Source organism: Dendronephthya gigantea, unplaced genomic scaffold (assembly GCF_004324835.1).
Source record: "Dendronephthya gigantea isolate DGI-Jeju-01 unplaced genomic scaffold, DenGig_1.0 000102F, whole genome shotgun sequence".
Classification (NCBI taxonomy): Eukaryota; Metazoa; Cnidaria; class Anthozoa; order Malacalcyonacea; family Nephtheidae; genus Dendronephthya; species Dendronephthya gigantea.
The window spans coordinates 484,164-509,173 of NW_021163112.1; the positions used below are offsets into that span (position 1 = coordinate 484,164).

Below are 25,010 nucleotides of genomic sequence, written 5' to 3' on the forward strand. Positions count from 1 at the left end.
CCTAAGTACTAAAAATTGGAGAAAATGAACAAATATTTCAGGTTTTTTATCACCTAACTTAGCCTTCTTCGTTTAAAAATATGGCTTAGCTTTAAGAGTTTTCACAGAAACATATTGAAACTCAACTAAAATGCAAACTAAGTGGGAATAGCGTTGTTAGTTAATAGAGATTGTGCTAGTAAATTCTGAAAAAGTTGCTTCGAAATCTGCTAAAAAGTTGCTTAAAGGTTGCCAGAAAATTAGAAAAGTTACTCCTAAATTTGAAAGAGTTATTATATCAACGGAGTTTTATCGAGTTTTTATTGTTTCAAATCTCAATAAAAGAAAATTTGGAAATGGTATATGGAAGCACAGTCATTCAACATGGCGGACGAAATTGAAAAAAATGATAAATCTCTTGCAAAACACAGAAGGGAGCGATTTTGTAATTTTTTGAAACTAGTAGAAGAAATTTCATTCTTACAAAATCAAGGCACTAAACGCGAGAGTGATGAGCACGTTGATGAAACAAAACAACACCCAGAGACTAAGAAACGAAGGCTGACGCCAAATAGTACAAATTCAAAAGACAATGAAAACCTTTTAGAAAGGAATGAACGGCTTTCGATTAGCGAAACGAGAAAGCAAAAGTGCGAGGAAGGTTCAGATAACGATGACTATGTTAACTGTGACTCAGACTTGAGTACCCTGGAGTGTGAACAGACATATTGGCTCGAAAACGAAGTAGTATTTGTTCCTGCAAGCAAGAGACAAACTCCACTTGAATTTATTGTAAAGTAAATGATTTCAAATCGATTACTGTGTATAAGAAACAATTTATTTTGTAGTGAGCTAAGACTGTTTCCATTTCAACTATCTGATAAACGATGTTTGATATAATGACATTCGAATATAATTATATAAAGAACATACAGTTGAGTTGACCCACTCAAGTCGGAACCTCTTTATTTAGTTTGCCCGCCCCACACGTTTTCATCATTGTCCGCCATTACTTGACCTATCAACGACATGATAATCAACTTTCTGGCCACGAACTGGCTTCTCTTCCAAATCCATTACCTCGGGTTGTCGACTTGGAGGGTCACATGTAAGGTTGGGTGGACGTATCATACTCCCAGTCTAGCTTCGTGCATTTCAAATTGTTTTTAACACAATTGAGAATATATATATATTTACTGTTCTGTTCTGCAGCTTAATGAGTTTATAGTAAGATTCCTCAACAATATGCATAGTGATCCAATACAGCTCAATATACTAGCTGATCAGCATACCACTGCAGTAGCTCCCAGTCTAGCTTCGTGCATTTCTGGAAGTTCCTCCCAAGAAAAACGATCGAATCTGAAAGCTTCTACAGACTTCAAGTATTTTCTATGTCCGTCTTCGCCACCCATGACAACCACAGTGTCTCCGACAACTGCAGCGACACATCCGTTCCGCTTGTGGAGCATCTCGGGTAACATGAAGCTCTTCTCACTCTGAATGTCGTACATCAGAACTTTACTCAGTTGTTTTTCCTTCTTGTCATAACCTCCCAAAACAATCAAATTATCACCCCATTTGACCATCGCCATGTTGAAGACATCGTAAGGAAGTGGATTCATTCTCCTGATTGAACTCTTGGTGATGTCATATTCTAAAACAGAACGTTCACTATCAAATCCTCCAACAATAATAATCTTATCGCCAAACAATGCTACCCCATGAAGACGTTTTCTTTCCAGCATAGTGGCCAACACTTTCCTGTTGTAAGGTAAAACAAGGGAAATCTCAGAAATTCTATCACTATTGATACCGTCACCCCCAATCGTTATCAACCGTCCATTATAGATCACGGTGCGATGGTAACGTATTGGCTCACGTAACTCAGCAGGAAACTTTTCCCAATTTATAGATTGGTCAACGTGAACAGCCTTCAACGATAGCTTTTCAATAGACGTCATTCCGGAATTCCCCTCATCTCCTCCAACGACAAATATTTGATTGTCATGAACAACAGACGATGCTCCGTCGCGACATTCTTTCGTACGCTGTAGTGGTGTCCATGTTTTCGTCGCAAAACTAAACATTTCAACGGAATTTAATAGCTTCATCATATCACTTGCGCCTCCGACAACAACAACCTTTGGCTCTCTGCTCATTTCATCAGCTTCTGCAATTCCCTTTTTCCTTTGCTCAACATCACAGGATGTCTGCTGTACGATTCTTTCCAGTTGCCTCTCCATTTTACTTAAAAGTTTTTTCATTTCTTCATTGTCTGCTTTTAACTGACGGTTGCTTTCCTTCTGTTGCTCTTGAACCAGTTCAACTTTTGCAGCGATACTCTTCAAATCTGTATCATTGTCGCCAATCTTTTCATTTATACTGTCCACCTTAACCTCAATTGCTGCTAAATTTGATTTAACCGTATCCATCTCTTGTCTTATGTCATTACAACTATGACACTTAACTCTGCGTAGTTCACACAGAGCTGTTTCATGATGAAGTAAATCTTGCTTGTTGACTTTCCGTCCACAACCTTCATTCGAGCAGAATACTGGGGCAAACCCACAGTCTGCAACATGCTTTTCAAGATCTCCCAGCAAAATGAATCTTTCGCAACCCCGTTCAAAGAACTCACAACGGATCTTAAGTTCAGAAATTAAGTTCGCAATGTTACGAGGCACTTTCAGAGTATCGACAGTGAGTGGTTCCATACATGTCGGGCATGTCTGAGAGTTCATGAGATGTCTGATGATACAACCACGACAAAATACATGTTCATTATGGCGACACATGACCGGGTCTTTGATGACATTGGTGCAAATGATACAGTGCAAGGTCTGGCTGACAATCTGTTCAAACCGTTCATCATCGTAACCTGTGGTATATGACGCCATTTCCTGTTCGTAAAGATTAATATTAATCATTGTCTCACATGATTTTTAAACCAACGTTTTTGTCATATATTATTTATACACACTCTTTAAAGTCTGTTCACGCGAATTTTTTTCGGCACGGTACCGCTTTTATACGGGCCAAGACTACCTACTATTTAAGCGGCCTCGGAGCGTTTAAAATTATCCTGTGCAAAAAATATCGTGTAAATGGAGCCAAAGAAGCCTAGAATTTCGTCAAGCGAGCTGACGAATACTCTTCCAGGGAAGCGTGGGTTTTTTACACGCTGTGCTTACACGAGCCCAATTAATCTTGAAACTAAGTTTTATAGTGTAAATGCAGATATGGTGTAGGGTAATCATGTAAACTTGTAAAGCTGCTATGGTGTGCATCGAATGTGTACATGTCTACATATTTGATTCATTACGGTTCTATGCGGTATAATTCGCCTTACCTTGACTTCGGCCAGGAACAAAAGATTCCCTTGTAGCGAATTCACATCGTTGAAGTTTTGAAAACAGCACTGGTTGATTTGATCGAGAGAAAGAACAGAAGTTTGAAGAAATGCAACAGCGATTGTGTTTACTTTCGGTTTGAATGCCTTACAGTCAAACCGGATGTTGTTCTCTTGTGAAACGTACTGCAATATTGTGACGCAATTTTAAGGTAGAATTTTTCCCAAAATGTTATTCGACAAGTGGAATGAAGTCATCCCGCTATGTCAAAAGAGATATAGCGTTGCATCTTGTTGTGACTGGACCTTATATTCCGATATGATTTATTAACACACAGGTTAGAGATGGAGACTGGATTCACTCAATATGGGAAAGGAATTTCAAAAACCAATCAATCAAAAACTTTGTGCAGTGTTCTGTTTAATACGAACAGTAACAGTAAAGACTGTGCTGCAATGTCGACTCAAGTAGGATTTGGACACGCATATCATTATATCATTATATCGAGCTGCCGCTGTACAGTTTTTCTTTGACCCCAGGATGTGTGGTCTTTTTGTGCTCTCAGGTCTTAAAGCACATCGCCCAGGCACAAATGTTTATGATCGCTGCTAAATGAGTATGCTTCGCACATTCGTAGTTTTACTTCTTAATCAAGAAATATTTAAGTAATTTAACACTCGACTAGATAGATATATTACAGACTTACAGATTGTGCTCAAGATAAATAAATACCAGTGGCCAGCAATCGATGTGGTCAGCTGACACTCGCTTCGCTTAATACAGGGCGGGGGAGGGTTGTAGGACACACCCTATTTCTTCATTGTCTAAAGTATTGTCATCTAACCTACATTGGTATAACAGGCTCCTCCCACCCCTCCAGTAAAAGTTAGAATTATCACTATTGCTAGCCCGCGCAATCGACGGCATGTCGACCACGTACAAAAAAACTCTTTTTTTGCGATATTAAATCCTAAAACGATAGCAATGTTAAAATAAAATGCCTAATATGTCACACCAATCAAGAGAAGATTGGTTACCTTTCAACGAATTTTTGTCATCAGCAACGTAATTGTCTTCTGTTAAATAAATGAAACTGTTGTCGGCAAAGGAGACATCCATATGTCAATATCTTTTCCGCCTGCAAAGAATTATGCCTTCCGCTTTGTTGACAAGAACAGGAAGGCGCGCGGAGGACTGAGGCGAAGCACGTTGTATTGCGAAGAGAACCAATCCTCACGAAATTGATGTGACATAACAAAACAAAATAAAATTGTTTCCTTAATCGATTTAAGTTCGCAGAAGAAAGTGTTTTCAAGCTCGCCATGCATACCAGGGTTGCGAACTAGAATCCGCAAAAGGTTTCACCTATGCTGGGCATAAAGCACCCCTTGGTATTTAATTCCATTAAGTTCGATTGAAACAGCGATAGAATTATCATTCCCGTGTTCAAACGTAGTTCCCGGCACTCTGTTTGGAGATTTTCCCGCGGAGTTATTAATCTGTTCATTGTTCTGATTCTTTTCCTCCCCATTCTCGTTGATAACTGGGATACCTGGATGAAAAAAGTTTCAGTGGGTTTAATCTCGAAGGAACTGGGAAAAAAGCTCACCCTACCAATGGTTGGAGGTGATCTAATACACGTGACAATCCCTGTATTTGTATACATTCCTAGTTATTCCTCATTGCTTTGAAAATGTTCTTTTGTTGGGAAGTAAATATCAACAAGGGGACCATCACCCCTTCAATTCTTAAGCATTTAGGCCCTTTTCCACTTATCGCTAAATCGACTGGCAAGCTGATTTCTACTATTTGCATGTCATAAAAGTAAACTGTCAGGCATTGTGTTTGTACGAAATTACTCGCAGCGAGTTTATTTTTGCGAGTGAATCTTAAGTTACAGACTCACATACCTCTTCCGCCATTTGTTCGGATTTTAATATTAGCCCAAGGACCTTGTGCCAGCGCTATATGTTTCCCAATCTCCTCGCTGCTTGCGATCCTCTTGTAGGGAGGTTCGTACGATGCTCTACCGTTCGTGTAGCCGGGAGAATGGGCTCTAGTGTCGTATTTATACGGAGTGCGGGAATCCGAGGTTGACGTGATCATCCGCTGAATGGCAGGAGCGAAGCCGATACCATTGTTTCCGTGAAAGGAAGGGGACACGAACTAAAGATTACAATGATTTTAATTAATTATATCAACATGGCTCTTAGCCAATCAGCGTCCAGAGTTTACAGATCTTACCTCCGAGCCAGCGCCTGAGGCAGGCCCGTTTGAGGGTACTAATTCCGCCTGGTGGTATCACATTATACCCCGGCATTTAGAGGGAACAAAGCAGAATCCAAAATCGTCCAAATTTTTTCTCATGGACGGTCGACGTTGGATAGTTATTCTTGGTAATGCGCATGCGCGAAATTTGAACGAATAAAGACTGGTATTATGCTTTTTCCTACCTCACTCTCCCCAGGTAACCTCATTGTCATCGCAGACTGGCTGATGGTCGGCGATGAAGGACGCTTTAAAGTCGGTGATGAACAGTTGGATTTTGGGCTTGTCGAGTTGGAATAAAACCCAACTTCGGGCTCAACCATTGAGGTATAGTGTCCAATGGATGGCCGTCGACTTGTGTCTCTTCTGTTGCCGTCGATGGCACACTGAAGCTCCGTAGGAGATGAAAGTTTCATGGTCGAACATTCGTAGGGATATAAATACTTCATGTATCTGCAAAGACATGATAGAAGTGATTAAGCTATGAATATTAGGATACTGTGTTATATCGGAAACTGAAGCCTTGACAATCTCAATTGCATTTTGAAACCAAATACAGAACTGCCTCTGTAAAATTTAGGATTTGGGGATTTATCTAGGCCGACGTTTGTCTCAATATTATACGAAAGCCTAGCTCAATAAGTGTTTTATTATACATTCAAAAGTTATATAACGAAAGCTTTAAGGGTAAGTAATAATAAAGGTCAATTTGTTTACGCTTTCAAAATATGAAAGTTGGGGATTGGTAACCAGAGCGTGCAATAATACTTTCTATGGATCTAAAGATGGGTACTTCTGTAAATATGAGATATTCACTTGAACAAAAAATCACTTACTGTGTGCGAAGAGTAAAGGCTGCACTTGTCACTGACGATGGAAGATTCAGACCTTTTATAATTCCTCTCCATATTTTCTTGTTAATAACCTAAATTAGGTGAAAATCTAAACTTTAGTTGCTTAGGGGAGGTTAAACCATATTTTCATAGTGCTCATGCATCCGTTTTATTTACCTTTTTATTTTCATAATTTTTAAACCATAATCTCAATTGTTGAAACCATGTTTAAAAGAAATACACTTAACAACTGAGCGGCAACTGAAGAAATTCAACTTACCTCTACAAGACCGCCTCTGTCAGTGACAAGTTTGAAGAGTTTAAATAAATCTAGTGTTTGTTTCGCCATGATTGGTACTCGGTTAACAGGTGTACCTAACAGCAAATACAAAGGCTTTAATAAAGTTTTTTGCAATTTTTCTATCATAAATTTACTTATAGGTACGTTCCCGCCATTTATTATTTTTCCCGCCATTAGAGTCTCTTCATGAAAGCGGTTTCATATCTTTCATACTCTTTGACACACGTGATTTATAGCTGAATAAAAGTATTTTGTTGACCATTTCATCACGATAAAAGAAGAGTGCAGAAAGCGCGCGAAACAATTGCCCCTGAGTCCCTATGCCTTTCCAGGTATGGTCAGTGGTATCTCCCCATGAAATAACTACGCTACTTTGTAAACATAAAAACTTTCGCCTCCGCTAAAATCGTTATCTGTTCAGCAATATCATAAGGTTTTACGGTGGGGTATCTTGACATTTTATTTATTAATCAATATTGTTTGATAAAAACCAAGCTTTGATAAGGTCGCGATAAATACATAATAAACAAAGACTCAAAAAAGGTCTGCAAACACCTGGCCTGTATCTCGTATGAAGATAAATTGGGTTTTTTTTCTTAAAGTTGAGTATAGACCATCCGTTTTTATATTTAGATTCATTAACATATGTAGGTAGCTCCTTTCATTGTACTGCAGGAGGTCCAGTATGGAGCTAAACTAAACTAAACTGTCTAACTTTATTTATACTGAATAGCTCTATCAGTTCTAGACTGTTCCTCAGTCCTAGAGGCCCAGTAAGGATAATCTCTTATTGATCCACTGTTACTACAGGAAGAAGCCTAAACTAAACTAAATTTATTTATACTAGATAGCTCTATCAATTCTAAACTGTTCTTTCTAGAGATACAGTAAGGATCATCTCTTATTGATCCACTGTTACTCAGGAAGAAGCCTAAACTAAACTAAATTTATTATACTAGATAGCTCTATCAATTCTAAACTGTTCTTTCTAGAGATACAGTAAGGATCATCTCTTATTGATCCACTGTTACTACAGGAAGAAGCCTAAACTAAACTAAATTTATTTATACTAGATAGCTCTATCAATTCTAAACTGTTCTTCCTAGAGATACAGTAAGGATCATCTCTTATTGATCCAAGGTTAATACAGAAGGAGACCTAAACTAAACTAACTATATTTAGCTAAACTGAATAGCTCTATCAGTTTGAAACTGTATTTTCTAATCTTTTTATTGATCACGGTTACCAGTAGGAAGCCTAAACTGCACTTTCTTTATTACGGAATTGCTTCAGATGAGAAAAGTTGTAAGTACCGAGCAATGCTTATATATATTTTATGTTAAAACGACATAGGCTAATACAATATTGATTTTTTCCACACTGTCACTGCATATTTCTATCGCAAACAAGGAAATGAGATGGAAACGCTTTGGGTAATGTTATAGGACAATATTGAACGGCGGCGAAAATTAATCTATTTACTTCGCATGGGCATGTTAATTATTATCATGTTATTTAACGTTCCGCTAATGAGCAAGAGACATTTAATTAAGTCGAACCTCACTTAATCGATCTTACAACGAAATTTAATTATGCGACATTCGGGTTGGCATGAATAAGTGACGCCCGCCAAAACAAAGCCGGATTATGGCTTATATATATATATTCGCGGAAAATAGCATATTGGAAGCAATTAACTGCTTGGATCAATAAACCATATCAGTTGTCTCGAATATCGCTCTTCTAATGGCAGAAAAATTGAATTTGCGTTGGCACAGTGCTCTAGACTCTTGCAATATTTGCCATTATTCAGGGAATTTAATATTCATTTATAACTACGGCTACACAGGCGGTTTTTGTCGGCGATTTTTTCTGTCTAACCGATGTTTCTCAGTAGGTGATTATGTACACAGTTTTCAAAGTTAGGCAATAACGCGATGGTTATGCTCGTATATTACTAAGAGTTTCAAACAGAAATTTTGCTGATATTGATATGAATCTACCACGCTTGTTCATTTGATTAAATCATTATCCTAATGAACTAAATAACCAAATATAGACTTTATAATGTATTGCGGAAAAGAAGATGTACATATAATATAAACACTTTATACAAAAAGTTTCCTATCAGAAAATTGATAACATTAAGGTATATATATATATATATTTTTGACACTGAATTTTGATCCAAGCAAGAAGAATAAAATTGAACGTTAACCCACTGCTAGAAAAATTGACGTAAAATAAGTTAAAGTATATAGAAACGTCTGGTAAACGTTTAACCTTTCGTTTCGTTAAATTTTGCTGTTATCATCAAGAAAAAGCAGCGAATATTATATAATAATTCATATATAGCTATATAAGTCATGTTTTAAATATTTTTAACGGTGTATTGAAAGTTTTAGCTATAATTTCTATTAATTTTCAAAAGCCTTTATGGATTAATATCTATACGTTCGTGTCAAACATTGTTTTTCATAAGCCTTATTAAATAATTGCAAAGGCCACATGCAGGAATCATTGATTGCAAGGCCTTCGAAAATTGCTTTTTGGTCCTTGCTGCGGGTGTATGTATACTGTTAAACCTCACGACATTTTCTCTTTCAAAAATAACAAACCTTTAATATATTTGCAATGTTTTATGTGAATGCTATATATCGTATCTATATATTTTGTCTATTATATCAGAAATATATGCTCCGATGTATATCTTTGTTCCTTGCAAGTTTAACAGGTGTTTGCACATTGCCATTGTTCCTATCGAGGCTAATAGAATATTAACATGCATGCATGTATGCCCAAACGAGCTCGCTTATAAAATTATTATAAATGAATAAAATCATTAGTTTGTAGATGATAAGTGTATTAATGCACGATGAATGTATTTTTCGAGACAAATAACTGAGACAAATATATATCTATAAAAAAGGATTACTTTGAACATTTTTATGTGCGTTTTTCTGTATAACTGTGCGTAAAAATGTGACAACAACATGCATGGCATCTCATGGCGCACGTCTTAATTCTGATATTGCGGTGTGTAATTTTTCTTCGATAAATATTACATACACTAATTAATAAATCGAATGCAATTTTAAAATTAACACAAATATATTTATCACTGAAGAACGCGTTTTCTAATTACTTTGTTAAGATATCAAGGGAATATAGGTCACGGAAGAGAAGTTCCATCCATTTACGAACGGAATTCACTAATGCTTGCGCCTAAATGTAATTCTTTATGTGGATATTTTTACAATGCAAGTACCAACCCAAATACATTACTATGTATATTCGTAATTCTAAAGAACTTCGCTCTAGAACTGGTTCACGGGGGCTAATTCGGACCCGCAAGTCTGAATTTGGCGTTAATTTTAGAATTATAACACCTCTGACGTTTCGAGAAATCGCTTCGAACATCTCATGGAAATGTACATTAAGGCAAGCCATATATGGATTTTCATCTGTAATTTGGCATTCATACATGTTAAGGCGATACCACATATAAATAATATTTCTCCACAAATTGGAGTCCCTTCTCAATACGTAGTCATGCAAAAAAAAGTCTCTCTAAATAATAACCCCGATCTACATCCGCGCAGCACTCTGTACATATTGAATTAATTCGATTTTCCCATACAACCAGAAACAGGGTAATTTGGCAAGGGTTATCAATGTTTCATGACGTCTAATTAAAACGAGTCGAAATTCTCGGGTATTATAAGAAATAATAATATTTTTTTAAATAAAGCGGACGGCGAGGCAAAGAAAGGGCGACTGAAAGGCTGATAGAGATCTGAAAAACAAGCCAAAAAAAATTCGCGTCGCGATGCGTTGTCGGTTAAATATAGTGAAAGCAACCCCAAAGCAACTATACAACTCACCTCTGTGTTGCATGAAAGCAAACAATTTATCCAGGAATTCTTTTCGTTCAGCTTCGTCTCCCAAATCGTAAAGCTATATGAAAAAAATGGTGAACGCGCCGGTCAACATAAGTTGATATAGATTTCAGTTCAATTTTCATGCGAATCGATTTCACGATTTGATTTATAATCAATAGAAAATTTTGTTAATGTGATAAACTTTGTGTATAATATTTTTTTTAAAAGATCCCAACGTTTCTAACAATTATATTTATGTATAAGAGATAGGTATAGCATTAGAATGGGGGGCTTGACGAGTAATTAAGATCGTATTATTTGCTATAAGATATGGTTTTGGGGGCTAAGTCATGCATAATTATGGTGTAGCCCAATCCACGAAGCATAGTTACTTTGTCTAAACTGCATATTTCACACCAAATCATTCCCTTCATCAATTAACGCGCGCGTACTAGAGGGTCAGTTGGTCAGAAATACCTGCTTCTAGTCACTGATATACACATATAAAACTATCCACAGTAAAATCGCATGGATCCCTCTACTACTCCCGAACTACTTCAACGAAACAAATAGGTCGGCTCACTCGGCTGCTTAGGTTAGTTAAAGTCTACAGGACAACTTCTTCTCAAAGCTTGTAAGTCATTTAGGCAGAATTATGAACTTTCGAATTTAGATGACAATTGTGAAGGGAATATTACGAAAATCTTTTGAAATGCCGGGAGCCAGTGAAACAGGTTTTTCTTGTATAACAGCGATTTTATAAACAAAGCGATCGCATGCATGTGGCATTTTACACTATAGCTTGGAACACGAGAAAGCAAATTCACTTTAAGAAAGTATTACGGAACGCAGTGTATAGAATAGAAAAGTCAATACAAAATTTCCAGCCTTGGATGGGTAATACAATGGATCGGAAAGCGAAGAACTCCATAAAAAAACAACGGCAGGTTGCCTTGAATCATGATCAACTCGTCAATTACTGAATGGGCAAAAGGATTTCTGGTTCCCTTTTGATATAAATATTTTGAATTGAGCCAAAATATCACCAAAACAGGGCCAATATGCGATGAATATTTGATCTTTTGGCAAATATATTATGTAAACAATTGTATTGTGCTTGTTTAAATAGTGATGGCATATAATAATTGATATGCATATACTGACAATATTAATACAGCGAATAATAAGATTAAAGAGCAGAACTGTCATTGAAATGTGTGTCAGCCTGTCAAAGTTGACACCAAAATCCAATTCCACGAAATTATAGCTTACAACAGGGGGAAACCTAAACTATACACACACGCAGGTTTTCCCGCTGGAAGCCTAATGAATATCTTCGCGGTCCATTGAAGAATCGCATATAGATTTACTTCCATCACAGGTGGCAACCTTAGCTGCATGAACTAGCTATATTAAGACTGAACGAGAACCGTTTTAAGTTAGAACTGTTTCTCAAGAGGATCATGCACGCGGCGTTTTTCTCATTAATTGAAGTTACCACACTCAGGAAACCTATTATACTAAACTCAGTCAGTTCTAAAGCTGATCATCGCACATACACATGCGCTATTAGGAAACCCATAATGTAAACTATATATAGCTTCATCAGTTCAAAAGTATTCTTCCTAGGCGTCTAGTAAGGATCATTTCCTATTGATCCAGTGTTACTACAGGAGGAAACATGAACTAAACTAACTTTATTTATATACTGGATAGCTCTATCAGTTCTAAACAATCCTAGAAAAGGAATCATCTCACTGTAACTAACAATGTTCCTATGCAATTTCTGCTTCGAAATCCTGCGATAGAGTCATCTTAAATATATAGATTTCTGTGGCCCTGTGTCACAAAACTTGAATTCCTGGTAATTTTTAAGACGATTTTGGTAGTTTTAAAATAAATATGTGTACTTGTACGCACGCAGGTTCCAATTATATGATTTTCGCGTTTCAAGACAATGGGACATCCATTTCCTTTCAAAAATTACTAGTCATGCATGCAGAAAAAAAGAACAATGAGACAGGTCCGTTATTGATAACAAAATTTCCCATTAAAGGGTAAAAAAGCAACCAGATATTACAAAAAAAAACCCGCCTCGCTACGGCTCTTCGATATTGTAGTAAATTATATTCAAAACGGCACTATAAGATTTACAATTGGTTCGTAGATGCAAATTACCCATACATTGAATTGAATCTATACTAAAACACATTCGATCAAAATCCATTTTTGATGCAACTATTTATCCTACTATCCTAAACTTATCTATATCGCGAAGGATCTTGCATGTAACTGCCCACAAATCACCTGCTTGTTAGGCTGTCATATTTAATCGCGCTTTTATGGTCAAAGTGTATCATGTACAAAAAAGATAGAAAGATAGGAAGCTCCGTGGAACAAGGGGGCAACACCGTTACTATCGTATTCAACTCGATGTTACAAAAGCTCTTCCACTTACCACTTCACGTTTTTAGTTAAAACTGGTCTTGCTTAATTGGATTTCTTTATGCAATGTTGCCGTAAGGGGAAACGGAAAAACGGCTTTAATTCTGAGAGCGGTATAAAGCCTATAAGCTGGGGCAATGAGCGCGCCTTACTACTTAACTCATGCTGTTTAACGCTCGTGAAAGATGCCTGCCAGGGCCATGCCGCACTATATGCAAAATAACATCATGCAGTGAGCAAAATAAACTATATAGTTATTATATGACACAGGCGTTAATTGGAGCTCATTCAATCCGCTTGTAAATATTCCCCATGGGGAGGAAATCAGTGTACCTGGGGAAGCTCCGGACCGCTTTGACAAAGCGATGAATTGCTTTTTACGGGTTGGTTGACGAGTTCGTTTCGCGAAATTTGAATCCATAATCGGTGGGGGGGGGATGCTTTAATTTCGGCGTTTACCAAACATGTTTTTATCTCGGTATATTTTACAATTCGGTGTTTATTTGATTGAAAACGTCTTCTTCCAGGCCATATAAAGTATGAACTACTGTGCTTAAGTGTACTATGATTGACGTGTTTGGATATGATGGGACTACATTGTATATTCCATATATCGACGTGCTACGGGCCAGAGGTCAACAAAAGACCTTCCGTTTTTGAAAATGGGCAGCTCTAATTGGGAAATGGGTATTTCCTAAACATGAGTTTAACAGTTCTAAACGTTTTTTTATTCGAATCGCTTAGTGAAAATAGCGTTTCAGATGACTTTCGCATTTTCCATTAACTGATCTTGAAATGACAAGAAATGGACAGTGCTATTTTTTTCCTCTGACTATATTCAATGTATCGACCGGCGAGCACAAATTATAGCAAGAATTCACCAAAATAAAAATAAACAACAAACCTTCTTGAATTGTTCCTCGTAGGACCATTCCGGAGGAAAGCCTCTCTCGTCAGAGACCTCATGCCTGGTTTGGTGACGTTCCACATCGAAATCGCTTTCAACCTCCAAGCTCTTCGTCCTAATCCCCTGATTTTCGTCAGGCATTGGGGAGAGTCTCTCTTCTTTAGTACGGATTAACAAACCTGCAGCTGCATTCGAACTTGTCAAAGATCTCCCCACACCTTTAAAAATTACAGAAAGCAAAATATTTCTCTTCCCCACTTGTTGTATAAGCATATTTTGTACCTAATTTTAACGTCTGTACAAATTTCTTTACTCAAATATCCTTCAAAAGCACAGCAGGTTGCGCAAAAACAATTTTTGAAGACTCACGTTCGCTACTTTTTTGCATATATAAACATGTCAATACGAGTCATTGAGTGACTTTGGGCTAAAAATTGGTTATTTTTATTGCCATAATATAAATTCATACGAAATTCACGAACTTTGCAGGGCTATATTTTCTATATTTTAAAATATTTCGCGATAAATTTTAAAGTTTCACTCTTTCTAACATGCTTTGTTTAGCTTTGCTATTGAATTTTGTCTTCTTGCTTGGATTAAAATTCAGACCACAGCTCTAAATTATTCCTTGTGTATAGTTATACCTTTTTGGTCCAGAGCGTTTCATTAAACTAATACTACTCACGTATTGAGAATTCATCATGGGGCTTGTTTAACAAACTTTCAGTGACCAGATTTTTACTAGAGCAAGTGTGAAGCTACTTTAATTATCAGAATATTCCGATAATAAACGAATATAATCCGTACTAATCTAAAACCAACCTGCTATATGAGCATACTATTAATAGTGTATAGTCTGCAAAAGGCTTTTATCATGTAATGAATATTTCAAGTCATGCAGTTTTTCAAACTCGATTAAACGAGTTCTAGGTTTTTCACTATTAAAATTTTGTACAGCTGTGTAAGAAAGGTTCATTTATCCGGCCAGGAAGTACAAGAAGGCCTACCGGGTGAATTGCGTACGAGGTTCACTACTTTAAAATGACCTGTCTGAATCTGTCATTTTATACAGACCAGACAATTTAGACGACAAGCGATTGTGAATCAGCGAAGACTGGTCATGCAATCGGCCTCGCGTGTGAATGACACTTGGCCCGGACCGGTTTTGACAAAGACTAACGTGATTATGCGGTTTGCAAACAGACACACATACACACACGCACCTTCTTTATCTTGGAAATTCGTTTTCTTCGCGCTCTCCTGAAACCATTTTTCCTTCATATTTTCGTGGGAGTCCTCTTCCATCGACAACTGCAGCGATTCTAGTTCGGCCATTCGCTCGAATGCGTTCTTGAACTTGCTAGTAATCTCGTCCATTCTCAACTCGACTTTGCGGTCACGGCAGACAGAATCCTGAACCAGAAGTGCATCCCTGCTGCCGTTCGACGCCTTACTATTGTTCGACAGCTCAGCCCCCTCCAATTCGCAGCTCAGCTAAATGAAACGAGAAGCGTGCTCTTATCAACAATGGCACGTCAATAACACACACGACATGCATCGAACAACTAAAGATGCGAGTCTAATAAATATTTCAGGTGACGTTTAACACATATTATAATGCTCGAAAGACACGTCGTTAGCCATCTGTTCGAAAAATCGCCCTTGCAAGCTGGCGTTTAATTCATAAATGCGTACCTTCAATTCACTCGCTGTGGCCATTTTTCAAGTTATGCACGGCAACCCTTATATTTGTTTAAGAATTTAATAAATCTACGATCGTTGAAATTCGGTTCGAATTAATAGTAATTCCACCAGCAAGTCGAGTACATCAGGACATGAAATGTTGCAACAACATGTTCCTACGAAACGTTCTGCCACATCGCATTTTGAAGAGCGGAAAAGCGACGCTGTTTAGAAACAGTAAATTGCGTTTTATTAATTTCTTGACTTGTATAAGTTGAGCACTTGATATTTTGAAAAGTGCGCAGCCAATATAGATCACACAAGCTTGATTATATTACATTGCACGTGTTTTAGGATTCTAATTAATAATAGACTGGTGGCCGGTTTGAATATTCGAAAACTACACAATTTAATACAAGCAATTTTTGATTAGACCCATACGCCAAAATCACGCTCGGGGATGACGCTTTAGGAAATGAACTAGAAATATTGCATTCAAGAACGCTTTCTACAACGATTTGGCGAACTCAATAATATGACCGTTTTGTGTGTACGATAAGTTTAATTTCAATTAACATGACACGGGATATTATATTGTCCCTCTAACTGCGAGACACGCGTGATTAAATTAATTAAAAGCATAGGAGTGGAGCACTTCAATTTTTACTCAAATTCTAATTAATTTCGCATTGCGCTGAGTCGAGATAAGTGGAGCAAAGCAGTTGTTTACAAAGGGAATTTAATTTTGATGTTTAGCCTTTGCCGAAACGTCAATGTGAATTAATTAAAAGTCCTTCGACTTTGTGCGAATTGCTGGTTTCGTGAAATTGATGAGGTTTTGCCAATTCAACCCCGTTACACCGTATTTTCGCTTTTATCATGGCTGTAATTCAGTCGATCAACATACGAAACAATGTTAGTGGTGTCGTATAATGTTTGAATTAAGTAAGGAGCAATTTTTTGCTCACAAATTTTACCTTATCGATATTACACGCTCGATTGAACGGCAGGTAGATCAGCGTGTGATGATTATATTATGATCAATCAATGGCATGTCTGCGGTTATATACAAGAAATGGATTGATGCAAGATACGTCCGCTTATAAACCAAACACACATGGAACGGTTTGCAGCTTATGTGACATGATCGATTGATCTAGATCAAAGCGACTGGCTGTGTCAGTTTTCGAATTAATCAATCGCGGCGCATTTATACACGATTGCCCAAATAAAAGACTTCGACTTTACAGGTTACACGCGACTAACGTTCATATAAACATACACATTTGCTTGTCGTAAAGAATCTAAGTGGCAAACAAAAGCATCTGTTTCAGGAGACGATGATCGCTGATTAAAATATAGTTTAGTTTTGCGAGGGGGACTGTATTAACTACTAAATTTTTGTTGGTATGACTAATGTGCGATGTACGATCACGAAGTTCTCAAAGGCCAGTCCAGATGTTCGAGAAGCGTGCAATTTTGGTTGCAACTTTCAACGCGATAATAGTCGAACGGAAGAAGAGTGTAAAATGTAACAAATTGTGAACATATATTTCTTTCCTAGCTGTTTTTATCCGCCAACGTGCATGAGTGAATGTATAGTAGCAGCCATGAAGGAAAGCTAACAATATAAACTTTACAGTCGCTGAGGCAGAGTCGTCGAGCGTGCAGTTTCACGATTACCGTCAACGTACAACACTTGATGTTGACAGCCATAAATTATTTTGACTTGACCAAGCTTATCATAAGTTTCCAGGCTTTATCAAATCGTAAACAAAACTATAATATGGCCGCCTATAGTACATTTAAGCCTGCAATTTAAACATGCTTTGGCCGAAAATTTTTTTCATTCTAGATGAAAGCCTTTTATTAAAGTTTTTTTAATACAACAAATTATATGGAGGGGGGGGGGCGATGATACCGTCGCCGCACCGAATGCATGCCCCCCCCCCAAGTTGATTTCCACTCAGGGGTCCAAAAATGCATGGAGGCAATTGAAACATCACGCGATATTGATTGTTTACAATATTGGACACGCAAAACGAAATAGGAGCTGTTTTTGCCAGAGGCCTGGAAATAGTTAATTGAGTTATACTGAACTTTAATCCAGCTTTCAAACGAAAGGTAACGGGTTAAGAAAGCTAGTTTTGCGGCCGTGAAGTTCGCAGCAAAAGCATAGACGGAGTTACGCAGACGGTTCACGATAAAACCACATAGGCGTGGCTAACAGTAAACATCCATACAACATTCTGCAAGCCAAAACACACTTGGTTTTTTAATAAGAAGTATAGAATGTACTTCATATTCAAATCGATTGTGCGACGCAACGTTCTTGTGATTATAAAGTGCGTCACGCAACCGTTTCTTTTGCGGTACAGAAGCCTGAAGGGTCTCTTATTATTCGCTAAAGTGTCATACGAAATATTAATAAAAGTTGCTAATTGAAAGCCACGTTTTCTTAACGAAATAAGCTTCTTTCCCTGACAATAATTAAAATTTCACGAGCAATTTATCAACAGTAACGTATGAATTTATCAATTTGTGCATGTAAATATTTGGCGATAACTCGTCTAAACTCAACTCAAACCTTGCATGACGGTGAACAAGTTATGATCACGCAAAATCTTTGTCTCGAATTTTCGCCTTCATACTATTGTCAAACTATGCACTTGACAAAGATGATGGATAAAGTCGAAATATCACAAGTTGTGATATTTCGACTTAATGTTTTTATCCATCGTCTTTGTCAAGAGTTTTTGTGTTTAGTTTTCCAATAAATTTGTTTCTACTTACATTTTATTAAATTACATGTCGGCTGAACTGAGAAAATTGTGCATGTAATATGGAACCTCATTGGCTCATTCATGCTTATTTTCGTTCATCAGTCCTTGCAAACGCGAAAAGTGCGAACTTATAACCAACGTCATTCTAATCCTTAGTCTTTAGAGCCTTTTAAGAGGCAAAATTATTACCTAGAACGGTTTCGATGTTTGAATGAACATGCATATAGCTATTCAGTATAAATCAGTATTTCTTTGGCAGTTTATATGCGCACGAGTTTCCCTTCGGTTTGCTGTGCAGGGAAATTGCAATGCTGAAGTATAAACTAATTAAAACAGGTCATTAAATGCAAATAAGTAAATGAGAAAGCTCACGATATTAAACTAAGCTTCTTGTCAAAGAATGCTTTCGATTTCGTTTCGTTTAATACCCTTATCGATCGGCCACCAGACCATTTAATGATTTAAGCCCTAACTGAATCTAAGAATATTATTAGTTTTTATAAATATTTCCTCCGCAGCATTTGTCAAATATCTCAATGATTTCAATTTTATTCTTATTATTTTTTCTGTCGTCAGTCCAGGAAGTAATTTCCGGCATTTTATTGTCCCTTCCTGTTAACGAGCGGCCGTTTTGAAATGAAAATAAATAGAATTCGGGCTATGTGTATATTGAAAAATGTGTATATTGAAAACGCAAGCTTTATGCTTATTTCGGTTGCAACTGTTGCTACGCCAATTGGTTGCCATGGTAATGACATCGTTGCCTTGCGCAAGTGTTGCCACATCTACCTTTCCTCCGTAAACATACGCTGCATTTAATTTCGACAGTTTTTAGCATATTTTGCATCATTGCGAGGAAACCTCGAAAATATTGATCAACTGTAGTGCTTATTCACGTTATACACTAAGGGCTATTTTTCTGATTACAATAAAGGTGGTTTTCAAGTTGGCTGAATTTTTGGTTCGAACGAAATTCTGATCTCTGGATCATGACTGGATGACATGAACAGTGAGAATTTCAAAACAATTAAAAGACAATGGAACATGCTGATCCCTGGATCATAACTGGATGAGATGGAGAACAGCGAGAATTTCAAAACAATGGAAAGACAATGGGACATTCTGACCTCTGGATCATAACTGGATGACATGGAGAACAGCGAGAATTTTAAAACAATGGAAAGACAATGGAACATCCTGACCTCTGAATCATAACTGGATGACAGGGAGAGCAGCGAGAATTTCAAAACAATGGAAAGACATAGGAATATTCTGACCTCTGGTCATAACTGGATGACAGCGAGGTATACATTGCGGAAACCAACACAAGTTCCAGCAAGAGTCCACGTTCAGAACTCTGTTTTATGATACCCTTTAGTACTCCCTCCTGATATATTTCAAACATTTCCATGATTCATCGTTTCCTAAATGGCTTACACACGGAAAAAAATTCATTATACTTCCCGGAATCGTTCGAGGAAACGGCTATTTTAGTGAGCCTGTAGTCTAAAAATAATTGTAATATCCTTCAAAGTTGTTATTTTTAGCCAGTGCGTCCTTTTTGGGGGGAAGCCCAATCATTAATAAATGTTTCAACATGATAGATTTAGTTTACGATATGATTATCGTAATGAGAAGAACAAAAATAGCAAAAGTGGTAAATTTCCACCGAAAGACAAGATAATTTTTTATTTTCTATTAGCTTCTATCCTTTGTGATAATTGACTGAAAATAAATTATTCAAAAATTCGTATTAGACAACATTTAGGCCTACGAATGGCCGTGATAACTCCACAATAAAGAAATGAACAACTTATAACAACCAACCAAACAGAAGCAAGTAAACTAGAAAACAAACAGCAAAGGAAAGAAGCAAAAACAAGCGAGCGTTTGGAAACAAACAAACAAGTATGGCGGAATAGACAAGGCATCTTGGCAAACAAGAATTGAGTGTGAACATGACAGCCTAACCGACACACAAATAATAGGAAAGAAAACAAGTGAACAAGAAAATAAACAAACAAGCAAAACCAGAAAGCGAGCAAATAAACTAACAAATAAGCAATCCAATATGAAAATATATAACCTTGTGAATTGACGGCAGGTTTAATAATTTATCAACCAAATTCTAATATTTCCGGCATAAATAAGCGAAATTTCGGATGGAAGCTAAGCAGGCGGTATTACATAAGATTTCCTAGAAAAATCCAAAGATGCTAAAGACTCGGCTGACTTAACGGATTTGTTTGTAGAAAGCAAAGCATAAATTACGTTACATAAATAATTAAGGGTTAACGGCCCTGCATTACACAAAGCCTTCTATAATATTACCACCGCAGAAATTAAGGATCAAGTATAGAAAAAAACAAAACATCAGCAAAAAGATACGATCGAACGATATACGCATTAAAAATGTTGTCACTATATATAAATGTGCATACTTGCATGCATCTTCATATTGATATAAAATGCCATGTTTATTTATAATCTAACATTTATAGTACGCGCGTGCTGATTGGTCGAGAAGCGTGTTTCTATAACTGTATAGAAACACGGAAAATGTTTCCTATTTCTGAAATATAATTCTCATTTTAAAATTATCTTTGAGCCGTCAAAAGTTATTCGAATTGCATGTTGTTGTAAAGGACTTTGAAATCTAAATCTATATGTATTTGTTGGAGCATATTGTATCATGCACCTTTGTCGTTAACGACACAAGCGTTTTATATAGAGTATATTATGGGTGGGACTTTACGTTTGAAGCATTGGTTCGTTTAATCTTCCTCTTAATCATTCCTCTTAATCATTCATGATTTTGCATGCAGATATGGTTTTTAATCCCGGAACGTCGCAAATACGCCTCATTTTTAAACCTCCCAATAATGAGAAGTGAACTGACTGAGATCATCAAGAATACATGCCAAAGACGAAGTGAAGAATGTCAAATATGTTTAAAACTCACTGAAAGTTGCCCACATGGCTCGATTCAGTACTTATATGCCTGACACGTATTTCGAAATGGTTTCGTTACGAACGATAACGGTGAAACTGCATTTCCCGTGCTGGGCAGATGTAAATAACGATATGCTTGAATACAGAAAGGTTGAAACACTAAGGGCGCTTTCCTTTACGCGGCCAAAAAGGTCAGACCGGTCAAATTTTGAATTGAAATAGAATATTTCGTTAAGAATATAGCGGTGAAACTGCATTTCCCGTGCTAGCCGCTAGTAAGATGTAAATAACGATATAATTGAATGCAGAGTTCTTGAAACATTAAAAAATTAAAACAGTAATCTGTCTGTGCCGAAATACAACAGGACCGGATCTGGCCGTTTTTATCGTATAAAGGAAAGCACCCTTGGTTTGAATATCGAGCAGAATTCTCATCTTCCAAACGAATACTGATAAATTGAATTGATAACATGCATTGCTTGTTCCTATCGAACAAGACATTTCGCCCGAACAGACACGTCATAGTCGATCAGTTTAACTCGCAATTAAAATTTTACTTCAGTGAAAATTCTCATCAATCACTTTAAATCCTCAGTGACACGGCATTTTATTTAGAGCTATAAACAGAAATGTTGTGTCAGACCTGAAGTTTAATTACATGAAAACCCATCTAATAAAGCCTTCATTAACCACTTTTTCAGTCGCCGAGACGCAAATGTATTAGCTATACGTTGCGTCCATAATCAAACTTCCAAAATTATATCATTATCTAAATTTGATCAGAAATAGATTAATAATTCCTTTTCATGTTTAGCTACGAAAGATTGCAAACTGCCCGGCTGCCGCAATAAGTATCAAAATTAAAAAATTCAGATTTGATCTAGTTTACGATAATAAATAATTTAAAATAATAAATTACTTATTTTTATGAGTGGCTAAGAAATATATACAGGAAAAAGCGACGCTTCACAATCGCAATTTTGCCTGATGGACTATTTCGAACCCTTGCTGATCTAGAGAATTCAAGTCAATATCTCATCAATCAAATTCGTTTGACGTTTGTGTTTTCCCAATAAGCGAAAGGCAAAGCTGAATTGCTCTCGTTTTTAATTAAAAAATTAATTTTATTAATTCGCGGCATACTGTAGCAATTTGGCTCTTTATTGATGAAGAAAGCAACATTTTCTGAGCGTCGAACCGTTTTGGAATTAACATGCAGGAAATGTTTTCGCGTTTTTCAAAATAGCGGCGAATGTAAAAATTTAAATCTTAATGTTTCAATGACATTTTCACAAAGAAACTTTAATGACACTGTTTTTAAATAGCAAAGAGCGACAGAGATATTAATTAAAATTTGCTTCGCGTTCGTGGAAATCTGTTCAGAAAAGCCCCAAAACGTTTCAAAGTTTTCGAATTCCGTACGAATTTGTGAATGATGCACGTTTCAGCGACGAAAACGTAAACATTTCGTGGGCTGTTTTGAACGACAGCAAATTACAATCAAATTCGCGGCCCTTCGTGTTGGTTCAATAATTAATCTATAAAGCGACAAAAATGCAATTTAATTGAAATGAGTCCTCAAACATTATTATTTGAATCGACGGGGATCCGATATGCACGGCTATAGAAACTCGGTAAAATTTATGGCAGAATACCCCAATTACTCTGAATTATACGGCACCATAACCAATAGTTACATCGAGATTGTACTCACTTACTTTACTAGCGTTCGCTTCAGGCGAGCTCTGCTCCAGATTTGTTTTGTTTGAACAGCTAGATTCAGCATTTTTGGGGCTTCCTCCTGTCACATCGGGCGCCCTTTTACGAGTATCATGTACAAACATGTCGAGTGCCTACTTAAGGTGGAAATTCCAAGATCAAAATTAATTGCCACCAGAATTGGGATCCGACGAGGCGCGTGTAAAGATCAGTTTCACAAAAACGTTATCACACCACCGATTTAGACGAGCTGACTTGCCATGGCCGCCTTCCCAAATTTAATCTCGCATGCAAAGCAAAACGTCCGTATTGTACCGGCACTCGTCTTAATATTAAATAGTTTGTTTAATCAATCCTACCCCCTGTCAACTCAGAACTCATTATGTGTTTTGAATGTGAAGCAAATTAATCCTCGAGGGAGCCAGACAGCCAATCGCGTCGCATTGTGGTGGCGATAATCGCACGATGGAAAATAATTGATAAGGCATATTAATTGAAATATGTCATATCAACCAGCTGCGCTCCATTGCAAAGCAAGTTCAAAGCAATATTAAACCGGATTCATGCATGGGTTATTTCGGACTGGATGCAATATCTGGTTTGCAATTGCCATAGCTGCGAATAGATATCAATACCTGCGGTCTTTCATTGAGAATAAATTCCATCAACCTTTCATACAGAGCAAAATGGACTTGGAGGAATTCTGACCAAGTCTTAGAGATTGATGAAAATCGATTTCTCCGCCCGGAATCACAGCGTACTGATTGATATAAAGTTCTAGAATTGAATGAAATCGAAGTGGGACTAATAACTGAATGAATTTCGATGAATTGTCTGTCTGATGTGGATTAAATTTCATCATGAAATTCTAGAACTGGGTAAATTCTAGAACTGGGTCAATTTGAAAGAAGATGAATGACCAAGTCCTACATTTCGATAATAGCCCTATTGACATGGGCGATTAGATTTTTCCTTGGTAGTTAATTGTGGCAACTCTTGGCTTTTACATGCAAGCTGGGAAAAGTACGTTGTCATGTGGCTAGCAGTACAGCCACCAAAATATCATTTATTTATTGTTAAATTACTTTGCGCAAAATCCTGATTAAAGTGTGGACCGTTTTAATATCATAAGCACATATCCAAATTACAAATCACCATGGATTTTAGAAAAACTTTGAAAGAATGTTAAACACAAAAGATAACAATGACGAAAATAATCATTAATGACGCATCTAAGGTCAGATTTTATCGCTTTAGCTTCTGATATGAAATGAAGGGGTTATTCCAGAACTCTGCGATAACCAACCTTGAAAAGATATCTCAGGAGTGGGGGTCCGCATGCTTGTGTGGATACGGTTGGTTTTGTCTCGACGAGTCTTAAACGTAGAGTCAATTGTAAACGTATTTGTATTTCGACACTTGAGACAGACAGACCTCTCAATCATGAATTCTGTGTAGATTGTGACAAAAGATAGTATTCAACAATAAGCGACCGCAGTTAATGCCTGAATCATAGCTAAAAATTATAATCATATCTTAAACGTCTGTGGCAATGATTACTAGTGACATGGTTGGTATTCGCTCAACAATATTCATGCAGCGCGCGGGCATGATCTGTGTAAAAACGCAATACGGGCAGGTTATATCATCAAATTCCTATTATAGTTTAGGTAGGACTGAAAAACTCGAAACACAGCATGTTTATAACCATATAAAGATGAAACTATAGCAACGTATGGAAAACAAAATGCAATCCCTATTTTCGAGTGGGCTTATTATTATCAGTCATCTGTAGGAGATAGGAATGAGAAAGTTATAAAAATACTTAGCAGTTTAAGATAACAGCATGATGCTACTGGCACCATTGTCGGTGCTTGTCCGCCCACTCACTGGAAGTGTAAAGAGGAAA

General features: G+C 37.0%; 2 protein-coding genes across 3 annotated transcripts; both read right to left on the reverse strand.

The window, feature by feature from the left end:
• Nucleotides 1–803: 803 nt before the first annotated feature.
• Nucleotides 804–3,476, reverse strand: LOC114534518 (kelch-like protein 4). The gene is made up of 2 exons (XM_028555974.1): nt 3,329–3,476; nt 804–2,879 (listed from the first exon to the last, which is right to left on the reverse strand). The coding sequence occupies exon 2, from the start codon at nt 2,874–2,876 to the stop codon at nt 1,263–1,265; it is 1,614 nt and encodes a 537-aa protein (XP_028411775.1). The 5' UTR covers nt 2,877–2,879; nt 3,329–3,476; the 3' UTR covers nt 804–1,262.
• Nucleotides 3,477–3,959: 483 nt separating this feature from the next.
• LOC114534449 (AT-rich interactive domain-containing protein 3C-like) lies at nt 3,960–23,848 on the reverse strand. Of its 2 annotated transcripts, none has more exons than XM_028555890.1 (9): nt 23,101–23,848; nt 15,188–15,458; nt 13,962–14,182; nt 10,616–10,688; nt 6,711–6,805; nt 6,434–6,522; nt 5,783–6,050; nt 5,240–5,495; nt 3,960–4,881 (listed from the first exon to the last, which is right to left on the reverse strand). In XM_028555890.1, the coding sequence occupies exons 1-9, from the start codon at nt 23,224–23,226 to the stop codon at nt 4,691–4,693; spliced, it is 1,590 nt and encodes a 529-aa protein (XP_028411691.1). In that variant the 5' UTR covers nt 23,227–23,848; the 3' UTR covers nt 3,960–4,690. The 2 variants fall into 2 exon arrangements, with proteins under 2 accessions (XP_028411691.1, XP_028411692.1); XM_028555891.1 differs by lacking the exon at nt 23,101–23,848 and adding an exon at nt 15,660–16,795.
• Between the last annotated feature and the right edge of the window lie 1,162 nt (nt 23,849–25,010).